This window comes from Prinia subflava, chromosome 2 (assembly GCF_021018805.1).
Source record: "Prinia subflava isolate CZ2003 ecotype Zambia chromosome 2, Cam_Psub_1.2, whole genome shotgun sequence".
Taxonomy (NCBI): Eukaryota; Metazoa; Chordata; class Aves; order Passeriformes; family Cisticolidae; genus Prinia; species Prinia subflava.
The window spans coordinates 7,205,373-7,218,060 of record NC_086248.1 but is presented as its reverse complement, the minus strand read 5'-3'; the positions used below and the strand labels follow the sequence as shown (position 1 = coordinate 7,218,060).

The 12,688-nt window shown below is 43.9% G+C and overlaps 1 protein-coding gene across 2 annotated transcripts in view; it reads right to left on the bottom strand.

Annotated features, from left to right (window-relative positions):
• The window catches only part of ATAD2B (ATPase family AAA domain containing 2B), a 77,021-nt gene extending 65,670 nt beyond the window's left edge, over window positions 1-11,351 (bottom strand). For both annotated transcript variants that reach the window (XM_063424270.1, XM_063424274.1), the window contains exon 1: window positions 11,082-11,351. In XM_063424270.1, the coding sequence (XP_063280340.1) occupies window positions 11,082-11,237 (156 nt within the window). In that variant the 5' untranslated portion in view covers window positions 11,238-11,351. The remainder of the gene's footprint in view (window positions 1-11,081) is intronic.
• Between the last annotated feature and the right edge of the window lie 1,337 nt (window positions 11,352-12,688).

Below are 12,688 nucleotides of genomic sequence, written 5' to 3'. Positions count from 1 at the left end.
TGTAAGGAAATAACTAGCATTAACAGGATACCATCCGTGGTCTAGACTGGCAAAACACAGTCTTCATGATCTTTGGATTCAAGAGTAAAATGGAATGTGACAGCTGAATGAATACCACAAATCAGCTGTTGAGCTAAGATTCAATTTAGGCAGAGGCAGTGGGGAGTAAACTGGTAACACACCTTCACTGAAGGCATTTGAATGATGGTACTGATATATCTAGAAACAAATGTTAAAATTAATAATAAAGCAAGAAAACATATCTAGCTACATATTATCTCTATGCTTTGTATGGAAAGGAGAAAGGCAGAAACACTGTTTAATACACATCTATGAGCAAGCTACAAATATACTGGTATTCATTTTTGCCTGTAGTCTCTTCTCTATCCATCCCTAAATTTCAAAACACAAATTTGATGCTAACAGAGTTTTATTTAAAACATGTAGAGTCCTTAAGTTTTGGAAAACACAAACTAGAAATCAATTAATAAAACTGACCTTTTCCCTCTCAATTTACACTCTTAGAACAGCACAGTCTTTCAGCAGGACTGAAGAACACACATAGCAGGGGAGTACTCACTGACAGTGCCTTCAGGTGTATCACAGGAACCAGTTGGCTAAAGCATGAAATTTGATTAATTCCCAAGTAGAAATACAAAGATTACTTATAGCATCTCTGAAGGGGAAAGGGTAGAGAGGGTCTGTTTCTTCTGTTTCTTAAGTTGAATCTTCTGGCCAACAGAATAACCAAAGAACTCTCCACTATACTGCTGGTCTGAACACCCCAAAATAATCCTAATCCAGTAGTCTTGGACACAGGGCATGAGTACAAACCATGTCTATCACTGGCATCTCCAAGCATGTGAACACAAGTTCACCGAGTTCTCAAGTAAGAAATGATATAACATTCAAACCACAACCACACCTTGCAACTTCTGAAGAAGACTCTGTCTGGCTTGCCACAGGTTCGTCTGTACTCAGACACAAGCATGCAGACATGAATATCTGAGTTATCCACCATGGTCAAACTTGCCGTCCTCGGCACACAGTTTGTGGGGCACGCCCTGCTGAGTGTCTGCCGCACCCTGAACACCGCACCACTGCTCACAGCTCCTCACCCAGGCAGCTTTCCAACTCTCTCTCTTGAACACTGCAGCAAATGCTTTTTCTACCACCTCTTCCCATGCCTAAAACATGAAATTAATGCACTGACATTCAGTCTTCAGCTGGCCAATCCTATTTCTCTGCATTTTTGTTAAACGCACAAATAGCTTTTCTTTTTGACCCACTAAACAAGCACAAAAGACCCTGAAAGTTACTTTCTCATAATAATAACAATGAACAAACATTTTCAAAAAAAATCTGTTTCAGCCACAGGTTTTCAAAATCCTAGCTTCTGATACTGAAATGTAACTTTTCCCACTTCATTTGACTTTGTGAAAAGACAACAATTTCAGACATGTCTCAATCTTACTGACTTTGGAGAAACTAAATCCAGGTCCCCTGCTTATTTCTAACTGGTTTTGAATCTAAAATACATTTTTTGATTAACAACATATCTTCTTGGATGTCCCAGAATAATAATCTGGATTATTATTTTAAAAATACATGTGCAAAAAACTGATCTGCCTTTTCTCCTACCAGTTTGTGCAAAATTCTTGAAATGGGCTGTTCATTGAAAGACCTAAAATACTCAGGGCTATTTAGTGCATTTAATAAACTTTTATATCCTACAGTATAAAAATATAAAACTTTCTTTCCAAAGTAAAACTGTTATTTGTGAATAAGATGTGACTGTGTCCCCAGTACCCCAATTAGTTAAGCTCATGTCTCATCCTTGCCCTCATATAACTATTCAGTTAACAAATAACTTGCTTTCACTGAAACGGCAACACATTTCAAATACCAACACCAAAAACATTTTCTAGCTGTCTGTCCAGTAATTCTGGAAAAACCACTTGTTTCTTTGTATATCAGTTTCTGCAAAGGTAAAAAATACGGATTAAAACAGTAACTCCTAAAAATATAAACACATTAAAGATGTGCATTAAGATCTATTGATGAGAGGTAAGAGCTAGGTTTTTCTAGCATTAAGCTAATGCATTTTTGGGCTAGGCATAGTAAGCAATTTTAAAAAATCAGAAGGCTTCACAATCTCTTTGAGATATTTTAAGTTTTGTTTGGTTCCAAATTCTACTTATTAGATCAGTAAATTTTCTTATGACTGTGATCATGTCATTGGACCAGAATCTAATAAATCCCTTTAAATCCTAATTCCATTTTTTTTTTTTAGTTCACCACTTTGCTTTACGGGTTCTTCACCAAAAAAAAATGGGGGGGAGGGGAAGGAGTAAAACTCTCCTTATGCTTGTACAAACGTTCAGCAGCTGAAGCGCTCTCATGATCCTGCTCAAACCAGGACCACACCTTGCCTTACACATCCACAATACGTGGATAAGCCGTAATTTCAGGATGACACACCACACTACCCACTCTCTCCAGCACCAGCACATCCTCACAAGCTCCTCTCTTCCCCACCCCAACCCACATTTTCCTGGCAAGTGCCTTTGGCCCCTCATGCAGGGGAGAACTGGCTGGCTGCTCTGTGGGAAGAGGCAGGACCTGATACGCTTGTCTGGGGAAAGAAGGTAACATGACTGGACTTGAGGCCGAGCATAAGACAGCAGACTGGATCTGTGATGGTACACAACATACTGCTGCAGGCTGAACATCGAGCTTGGTGTCCTAAAAATGCAGTGCAAAAGCACTTTGACTTCAAGGCTAGATTGGATGGGGCTCTGAGCATCCTTGCCTAGTGGAAGGACTCCCTGCCCATGGCATGGGGTTGGAAGAGATGATCTTCAAAATCCCTTCCAACCCAAACCATTCTGCCTCGGCCTTCAAATGACAAGAAGCTGAAAAATAAATGTATTGGTATTAGAGCACATTAACTGCCTTAGTGAGAACTCCAAGTTTCATGAAGGCCCTGATGCATTAACCTTGCTGACAGCTTGAAAAAAGACAACGTCAGCTTAAAAGAACGCATCTCCTGGTTGCAGTTCTCTAATTTCCACTTGTTTGCACACAGTCATTTATCAGACATTGGCTCTCCACAGGTGTTAAGGAAAAATAATGTTCATGCTTAAGTGCTTGATGATCTTGGAATAAACAACTATTAACGATGTATTTCATTAGTGGTAATGATAGCAAAGAATGCCTCAATTACAGAATTATCTGAATCCTTTTAACATTCAGCTTCTGTATTTTTTTTCAGCAAACAATGCTCATGTCAATAATAGCCATTAAGAACACAAAGAATACCATCATCTAGACTTTTCAGAAGAATAAATTCTTCCCCATTTATTCAGACTAAAAACAAACAAACAAAAAAACTCCACATATTTCTTGCACTGGAAGACCTGCTTTATTATTTCAACAGACTCCCATTGTATTTCCTGGAATTCTTCAACCCTAGAATTCAGGTTATTTAATAAATGTGAAAGCTTTTGAGAAAAGTTAAAAGTTTACAAGTTAAAAATATAAGCACTGTTAATTGGGGATTTTCACACCTGCAACCATTCCCTCCGTCTGTTCCAGAAAAAGACACCTGGTTGTATCCACACTGAGTGCCTGTCAACAGCTTTGGTGTGACACACAAAAAACTCTTGCAATCTACAGGTTACTTGTTCATGAAGGAAAGGGAGAGTGACCTGCAGAGCAGCCTCTGCCAAACTGTGACAGAGGCCATAAATAGGGAGCTGAGGTTTATCCTCCCACCATCAGCAGCCCACTCCAAGAATTTCCACCACGAGCACTCTTCTCTGCCTTCACCAAAATTAGGATGATACTGTGAAATTTCAGCCAATAATCAAACCAGAAGGATGGAGGGGAGGCAAGGGGAAGCCAGAGGATGTGGGGAAGAGGATTAGTTTCAGCTGGGCCAGTAACGTGATCCTGATGCAGCTGATCAAATGGCCTGGCAAGCATTAATATTGGCCAGTGTGTTGTTTTCACAACTGCACAGTTCACAGCCAGAGCTCCCAGCACATGTGAAATCACACACCTGCAGAAGGGCAAGTCCACTGAGAAGAGTTCTCTACCAGCTGTACAGGGGCCACACCTCACTTAGAAGTTTTTCTACTAGATCCACTTAAGGGAAGTTTTTAAAACCACTGACCCTCCTTATTTAACACTGAAGGAGTACTAAAAGCAACACATTTTTAGTCACAACTACATGAACCATTTCTGTGAGTTTCTAGACTTTGCTAACAAATACTTTTAAAGCAGAAATTATATTTATGTAATGAACTGAGAATCAAGAACGATTACAATTCTGATGTGGAAAAAATGAAAATATTCAAATGTTTTTTCCTACCCTCAGTCCCAGAAAATCCATCTTATTTCTGCTTAACAGCCACATCCTAAACAAAGTTTATAGGACACAGCCTCCTTCAATACTACTACACACCCAAATAAAGACGCAGAATTATCTAAATGAGAATAGCAAAGAGGGAATAGCAAACAGAGTGAGAAGCCCTGAACTAGACTGCTCCCCAAGGTTTGGACATGACCAGGAAACAGACTCAGTAAACTAAGCAAGGAAGTGTCTGCAGCATGGGAAATGAGGAAGCTGGCCTTCTGTGTGGATAAAAAATAGGATTAAAAACACTTCTGCATCCCCAGCTACAATGCACTTGAATAAAGTATTTTCAAAAGAGAAGAAAGAAATTAAAAATGTGTACAATTGTAATAGAAATATTAAGAGTAATGTAATGAAATTTAACTCATAATAAAAACAAAATTCAAAGCCTGGATACATCACAGAAATAATAGAGGATAGTTTTTAATATTTGGAATGAGGGATTGCTGAAGCACAGCAACAAATTTCACTGCAAGTAATCTCTTCCACATGTAGAAAATGAACAGCTTCTTCATTTCAGGTTATTTAAATAGCTTGGCTCAACTATTTATCTATTTAAAATGAAGGAACTGACGGGCAGCTGGAGAAAAGCAAAATGCCCCCTTCCCAAATTATGAAAACAATCAAACCAAGGCATCTGCTCCAAGTGCAACTGGACACAAACTTTCTACCAAAGCTTTACTTTAGTTAGGCCATCAGCAGACACTACTAGAAGCATAAAGATAAAACCACAAAATTCAGCACAGGCTACAAGAACTATGGAACTTGAAGAAGCTTCTAAGTTCTGTATTTCTAATAGGAGAACTAAAGCTGCCTCCTTCATACCTAGTTCAGCTGGAGTTGAAGCTATTACAGCATACACACACTCAGTGCAAAATGAAAAGATTACACATTAATCTTACAACTGGTTGAAAAGTTGCCTGTTTTAGTAACTATCAAGCTAAAAGAAACAGAATTTATTCAGAAAAAGAATCCAAGCACGTATAAACACAAACCAACACTTGAACAATTTAAAGCAGAATTAATGGTTAAAATAAACCATGAAAATCCCATCAAAGGTAATGAAGACAATATTTCAAGAGTGAAGTCAGACTGAGAAATTGTTTAGAAAAATCAACAAAGCATGAAGTGTACACAAAAAAAAAGGATAAAAACATATTGTCAGCTCCTTTTGCAATAAATGAGTTCATGAGTGATATTATCCACAGAAAAAGTAATCCATTAGAGCTAAAACATCTCATAAACAATCAGCAATCTTTCAAAGGGTCACAGCTACAAAACAGCACACAAAATTCACAGCAATGAAAGCTTCAGCTCACGGATGCCTACTGGCTGCATGCTTTGGTTGGGGATGGGTTTTATAGAGTTTTGCAGACAAATCATTCAAAGCATCATTAGATTGGAATTAAAACTTTTCCACAGTGTCGCAAACATTCAACAATTTAGGGCAGGATGTGCAAAACCATACCACATGCAACTGAAGCTGCAGGGGGATGTAGGTGATCAGAATATAATTACCTGAGCTAATTATCTTGCATAACCCCAAGCTGTATGCAACTCTTGCAAAATTGCCATGGGCTGCCTCACAGCCATGGGTCAAATCTTCTGTTTGAAGTTCAGACAGTAGCTGGAAAAGCAGCTTTTAATAATATTACTTTGGGACAAGCCCAATATTCAGAGGAAGCAATGCAGCACACCAAACATCAACACCATTTCCTGAGTGCTCTTTGGAGGACTTATCCATTCACTGGATTAGCTCTTAGATTGCTTCCTTTGAAAGCCCTGGAACAGTGTGACAGCAAGGATAGCCAGCCTTGAACAGGATGCACCACTGCCTCCCAAAACAAACCACGGACACTTCAGGTGTCCTGACTTCTGAGAGCGGCCGGGACTGATCTGGCAGGATACATAAGAAGAATTCAAACTCAGGACAGCCCTTCAGAACTACAAAAGGATCACAAATGCCAACTGTATGGTATTTTGACAGAAACCTGAACAAAGACTGCTTCCAACAATTGCTCCATTTCCCACTGCTCACAGCTGTATTAACACTATACAGCCAAGGAATGGCCTGCACAACTCATTTTAGAACTGATTTTTCCTTGCTAAATCCCAAAAGAGCAGCAGACCACTAAACCAGAAAGAACCTGAGATTTTATTACACACCGAACAGATGAGCTTTCCTGGGAATCTTCCTTTAGATTAAATAGTTTGGAATAACTTCACAAGGCTTTGTATTTCAGGACGTATTTCAAAGAACTGAAAAAGCATTAGCCTCAGCACCTTTACTGATGCTACTGCAAACTCGAACACGAAGGCAATGCAGGTCTTTAAAACACAAATATTGGACAGGAGCTTTTTTCTTGAAGAGCTTTACATGCAGGTGGTCAGCAAGTGTCATTTATTCAGCATAAGCAGGAAAATCTAACTTTTTCTATAGCTTTATTCTAAACACCAGAGCATCCAGAACACCCTGAGACACTTTGCCCAGACAATAAAGAAAATATGCCAATCAGAGTCCTTCATAAAGGAAAACTTGATTTTTAGAAAGCTCTATTGGTTATGTTTAAAACTTGTAATTTAAGAGAAATCATAGTAAGTTTTTCATTTTCTATGTCTTCAACAGCTGACCATGAAAGGCTTTCCAAAGAGTAAAATGTAGCAACAAGTTTATGCTACAAAAGCTGCATTATCACCCAGAAATCAGAAAACACTTCCATTGCTACAGACTGAGAAACTACGGTGAGAGATACTGGAACACACTGGCATGACAGGGCACAGAAATGCTGCTTAGCTCTCCACCTTTCCACACTCCAGCACTCGGTGTCACTCCCGCAGCCCCCGATTGCTCCATTAGCAATTAAGTACAATGGAGAGCTCTGGGTTGCACGGTGCAAGTCGAACAATGTTGGCAGCACTACTTTTAGCGAGGATCATGTGTTACAATTATCACCGTGCCCTCAAGTAGCTCTTAAGGCGCTGCTAATGCTTGCTTGGCTAATTAAATTAAGCTAACCTTGTATACATTTCTAAAACGTCTAACTACACTGACATGATTTAAGAGTGTTTATTACACAATAAATTCTTGATCAACTTTTGATTTGTGCTTTGAGATGACTAAGAAAAATCATTTCAATTGCCAAAGAAGTGTTACAGGCAATCATAACTCAGTGTCTGAAAACATCAGACATCAGTAGATACAAAGTGCAAATTTAACCACTTATGGTCACAGGATCCTCTATTTTTTCATAGTGTGAATGAAGTCCACTGAACCTATAAGCCTTGTGTTAAAATTCTATGTCTCTGTAGAAGACTTTGATGAGCTTTTCTTGTCAGAATGCTTTAATATGAAGCTAGAACACTTCCCAATTTTAATGCTCAGAAGAAAAAAAATGTATTTTTATACACATATATGTAATTTGTGGAACAACAGAATATATACTTTTGGAAGCACAGCTTCAGAATCTACTAAATAGTGTGTAAATCAGTCCTGGAAACAGGAAGAAAACAAAAGCCCAGTTTTTCCCCTCTGTACCCTCTCTATGCACTCTGCTATGACATCATCTCAGACAATAAACTTCTTGGCTCCTTGATCCATTTAGTGAGGGATTTTGTTCATTTTAATCTGGCTTCTGGTCAGCAGACAGACACACACGCATTCATCTCCATCACTGACTGCGTGGTCACCAATCAATAATTCAAACCAGTTTACTTTTCAAAGCCTGACGTCATTGCTTTCTCCAAGCTGAGTGAGTACTACTGAGGGAATACACTGAACATGATAAAGGCATTTAGACTATTACAGTCCATTTCCACAAGAAGTGTATTGCCTTCTGATTCAAATTAAAAAAAAAATGCACTATGCACATAGAACTCAAAATAATACTGAAGCAGAAGACCAGAAACTTAAGTTCTTGGGAAAGGAGACAGTCAAGCCTATCCTTATAAAAGTATGCAAAAAACTCAAATAAATGGGGAAAAACACACACACACCAAAAAAAGTAAGAAGAAAATAGATACAGAAAAGGTAGAAGGCAAGTCCTATCCCCTCATTTGGTCTACTCAGCATCTTACAGGATGCCATTAGGTTACTAACTCGGTTTTTGTTGCTAATAATGAACAGATGATCTTTTAAAATACACTCTGAAAGGTGGCTACAAACATTTCCACAGAAAAGCATTTCTCAGGGAGTCCCAGTCCAAAGCTCCATGCAAGAAAATTAAGTCACACACTGCAAACAAGAAGCATCCCATCTCTGCCAGAGCTCCAAACTCTAGCTGCCCATTAACCCGATTAACTGCTGGTAGCAAGGCTGGTTTCCTGATGTGACACCCGAAAGATTTAGAGAGGACAGACTGTTCCAGTCAACCGCAAAATAAACAAAGCAAAACAACAACAACAAAAATATACAACTGCATGAAGACGATCCCAGCACGCCTTCTGAACACAGCCTCACTATCTGTGTCCCGACAGTCGCTTCCAAAAGCAAAGGCTTTGTCTCTCTACTGCTATACTTATTCATGTCCTAATCACTGAGATCCTTCTCTGGCACTACTTCAAGAAGATTCAGAAGCTCAGAAAGACACTATATTGCTGACAGTACTTACATCTGAAGAATAAAAAGAGTTATACAAAAACAACTTTAAAATACAGTGAGATATACATATTTTATAAAACACGTTGGATGGGGAAATAAGAAAGAAAACATTCTTGGATAACTTCTGCTCATATTTGGCAATTACATCTTAAAAGGAAAGAAAAAATCCACCTCATATGCATGAGATATGTTGTGAAGTGAAACAAGTTCATTCCCATACACCAAAATTTACATTTAACTTTAGAAGAAATGCTCCTTTAGAAATGTGGGCAATATTCTGAGAAGTATTTACAATATTTTACACTATTTTGCACAATCTCCTTTCCTTACATCATGACAATAACATAATATGAACATTTAATGATTTGTAGTAAAAAAAAACCCCGTTCATGAATTAAAAATACTTGGAAAGATGCCCAAGGTATATTTTTAGCAGCAATAAGCTCCCTGAGAAGCAAACCAGTAAGGGTTACTTCAAACTTTGCTTCACAAACCACAAGACCCACGATATGAATAAACAGAAACTGCACACTAGAACAAGCAAAACAGCTTTTTACAGCTATGGTGCTGCATCCCCAGGAGTCCACTGAAATTAAACAAGGAAGAAATAGGGAACAAGGAAAAGTAAGATGGGGGAAGGGTAGAACTGTGAAGTATGAAAGAACTGAAAGAGAAACATAGAAAGTATAGGGTATCTCATAAGTGATTCATATTTGGTTTAGTATTTTAGATCAAATGGATGGGGTAAAAGGTTTTGTGAGAATTCCAGGTGATATCCTTCTGATCTGCCTCTGGCTGCTGCTGCTGTTTTTCTGCTCAGCTGATTAACTTCCTCCTCTGCACGGCAGGGACGTGGTCAGTCGGTGCAGGACTGTCAAACACTCGGACCCTCAAATTTCACTTCCATGTCTGCATTGCTTTTATGAAATACACGCAAAGCAGGCAGCTATTAATACCAGTCAAAACCTTTAAAGCAATACATGAAGTTTCATCAACCAAAGAAAAAGTCCTGCCTACAATTCCTCCTGTGGGGGGAATTTCTTCTCAGAAAGGATCATTAAACATTGGGAACGGGCTGCCCAGGGGGAGGCACCGGCCCTGGCGCTGTTTAAGGGGAGGCTGGATGTGACACTCAGTGCCATGGTCCGTGACAAGGGGCTGATCGGTCACAGATCGGACTCGAAGACCTCAGAGGTCTTTGGCAACCTGAGATTCTGAGATTCTTCGACAATTAGAAACAAAAATTGCAGGTTTTGTCGACAGGGCTGTTTAGAGACAAGGAAGAAAGGAGACTCCTGAATTCTTTCTTCCAGTTAGAATTTACCGAATGTTAATTCTCCGGATCGGGCTGTGGAATTTCACTTGCAGTCAGCCCGTCTAACCAAAGCCACCACAGAGAGTTCGGCTGCGAAAGCATTCAACTTAAACTTGACGACAAAAATCACACCCTCCCTGCCACAAAAACGGGGCAGGGGGCTTTGCCGAACACCAGCTTCCTCCCGTCGCAGCCGCCAGCCGAATCGAGGTCATTTAGGGAAAAGGGGAAAAAAAAAAAAAAAAAAGCACACACGCATACACACACACACAAATCAAACCCGGGCCGAGGTTTATTGCGAAGTTGCTGCGGGCGCAGCTCCCAACTTTTGTCTGGCGGCGGCAGCGCCGGGCGCGGCCGCAGGGGGAGCCCCGCGCCGCCGGACCCCGCCGGACCCCCGCCCGCCGCCGACCCCGCCGGGCACCGGCACCGCGGCCGCTCCGCCGCCCGTGTCCCCGCCGCCCCCGCCCCTGTCAGCGGCCTCCGCCGCCCCGGCGCTGGCCCCACAGGGACTGCGGCTCTCCGCAGCCGCCCCCCGCGTCCCTGTCGGCTCCGCGGTGCCTCCTCGCCGCGGGCTGCCCGCCGGCCCTACCGTCCCTCCGACAGCCGTCTCGGCACCCGCCCCCCGCCGGCTCCCGTGCCCGCGGCCCCCCCCTGCCCCCGGCACCAGCGGTGCTGTCCTCAGCGATTCCCCGGCCTCGCCGCCTCCCTCCCTCCCTCCGGTCCCCCGTGGACTCCCCGGTCCTCACCCGCGCTGCCGCCGCCTCCTCCAGCCCGGCCGCATCTGCCTTGGTGCCCCTCTTAGAAGAGCGGGTGCGGGACGAGATGAAATGGCTGCCGGCCCCGGCCGCCGCGGCCGCCGCTTTGCCCAGGGGGCGCAGAGAGCTCTTCCTGGTGTTCACCATGGCCCCGGCGAGGGGGGACACGGGGGGCGCCGCCGCCGCCGCCGCCGGCGCGGAGGGAGGAGGGAGGGAGGGCGGACAGGCGGGGGCTCGGGCAGGGAGGGGAAGGGGAGGGAGAGGGGGAGAGGGGGGAGGAGGGAGGAAGGATGAAAAGCCCTCCGGGGAAGCCGCTCCGCCGGGCAGAGACGCAGCCGGAGCCGCGCCGGCTCCTCCTGCCGCTGTCGCCGCCGCCTCTCGGGCTCAGCCCGGCTTTAACTGGCCGCCATTACTGTCTCTGCTCCCTTTCTCTGCTCGCTCCGCGCCGCCCCCGCCAGCCGCCGCCGGGGGGCGCTGCGGCCCCGGCGCCGCCGTTCTATCCCGGCGCCGCGCGCTCTATGGGCCCGGCCCGGCCCGGCTCGGCCCGGGGGAGGCGGCGGTGGCCGCGGGTCTCCGGGGAGCTGCTGCGGCTCCGGCTCCAGCTCCGGCCCCGGCTCCGCGGCGGGGACCGAGCGCCCACACAGCCACACGGCCTCGCCGCGGCCTGGAGAGCCGCCGGCCGGGCCTGGCCCGGCGTGACCCCTTTGGGGCGGGGGAGCCGTCGCCGCCGCCCCCTGAGGGTTGAGCCGAGGGCTGGGGAGTTCAAGGGCAGGGGAGCGGCTGCCCGGGGCCGTGGGGGGTGAAGGGCAGCGCTGGCATCCGGGAAGGGGCTCAGCCGCCCGTCCTTGGGGGGCTGCAGCTGTCAGGTCCGCCCGCCCAGGGAGGCTCTTGCCAGGAGCTGACCGGACAGCTTGGGCGAACAGATCTCCCGAGGATGAGATCTCCATAATTTCCTGTGGAAAAGTCTTTTCACAGTCTGGTGAGCCTCATTATTAAGAAATCCCCTTGATATCCAGGCTAGCGGGAGTGCGCCCTTGCTTTTCCCATCGCGCAGCGTTCCCTGTGTTTTGCTCAACCTGCGCTTCACGTCCCTTGCTCGGTCCTTGGGAAGCTCCTTTCTCCCCACCTCCCTCCTTACCACAGATGCAGTCAGAGGGGCGAAGAATACAATCCAATACCCTACACCGGTGCCTAAATGCTTTTCAGATTATCCACAAACTATAATCCTTCATCCTATTCACGAACCCAATCCCTTCTCGCCTATGTAAGAATCATTCTCTCGCCACTTGTTGCCCTATACAGAACTTAACCTGCACGTAAGCCCCGAAACCAAACGCTTTGTGAAAGAAACGTAGCTGAGGAACACAAGCATACAGTTGTAGGTGACAAAGTCTCAACCTTTTAAATTTCACACTCGTTTGGCACTACTGGGCAAGTCATTTCAGTGCTTCTTGCTTTTTTAACCAAAAAGAATAGTATCATGAAATTACTGAGCACGTGGTTCTGACTGTTAGGCTCAAGCAAGCTTTCTCAAAGTACTTTTATTGTTTAAAGATGGAAAGTGCAATAATCTTTTAGTAAAGAACAGTAAATTTTAA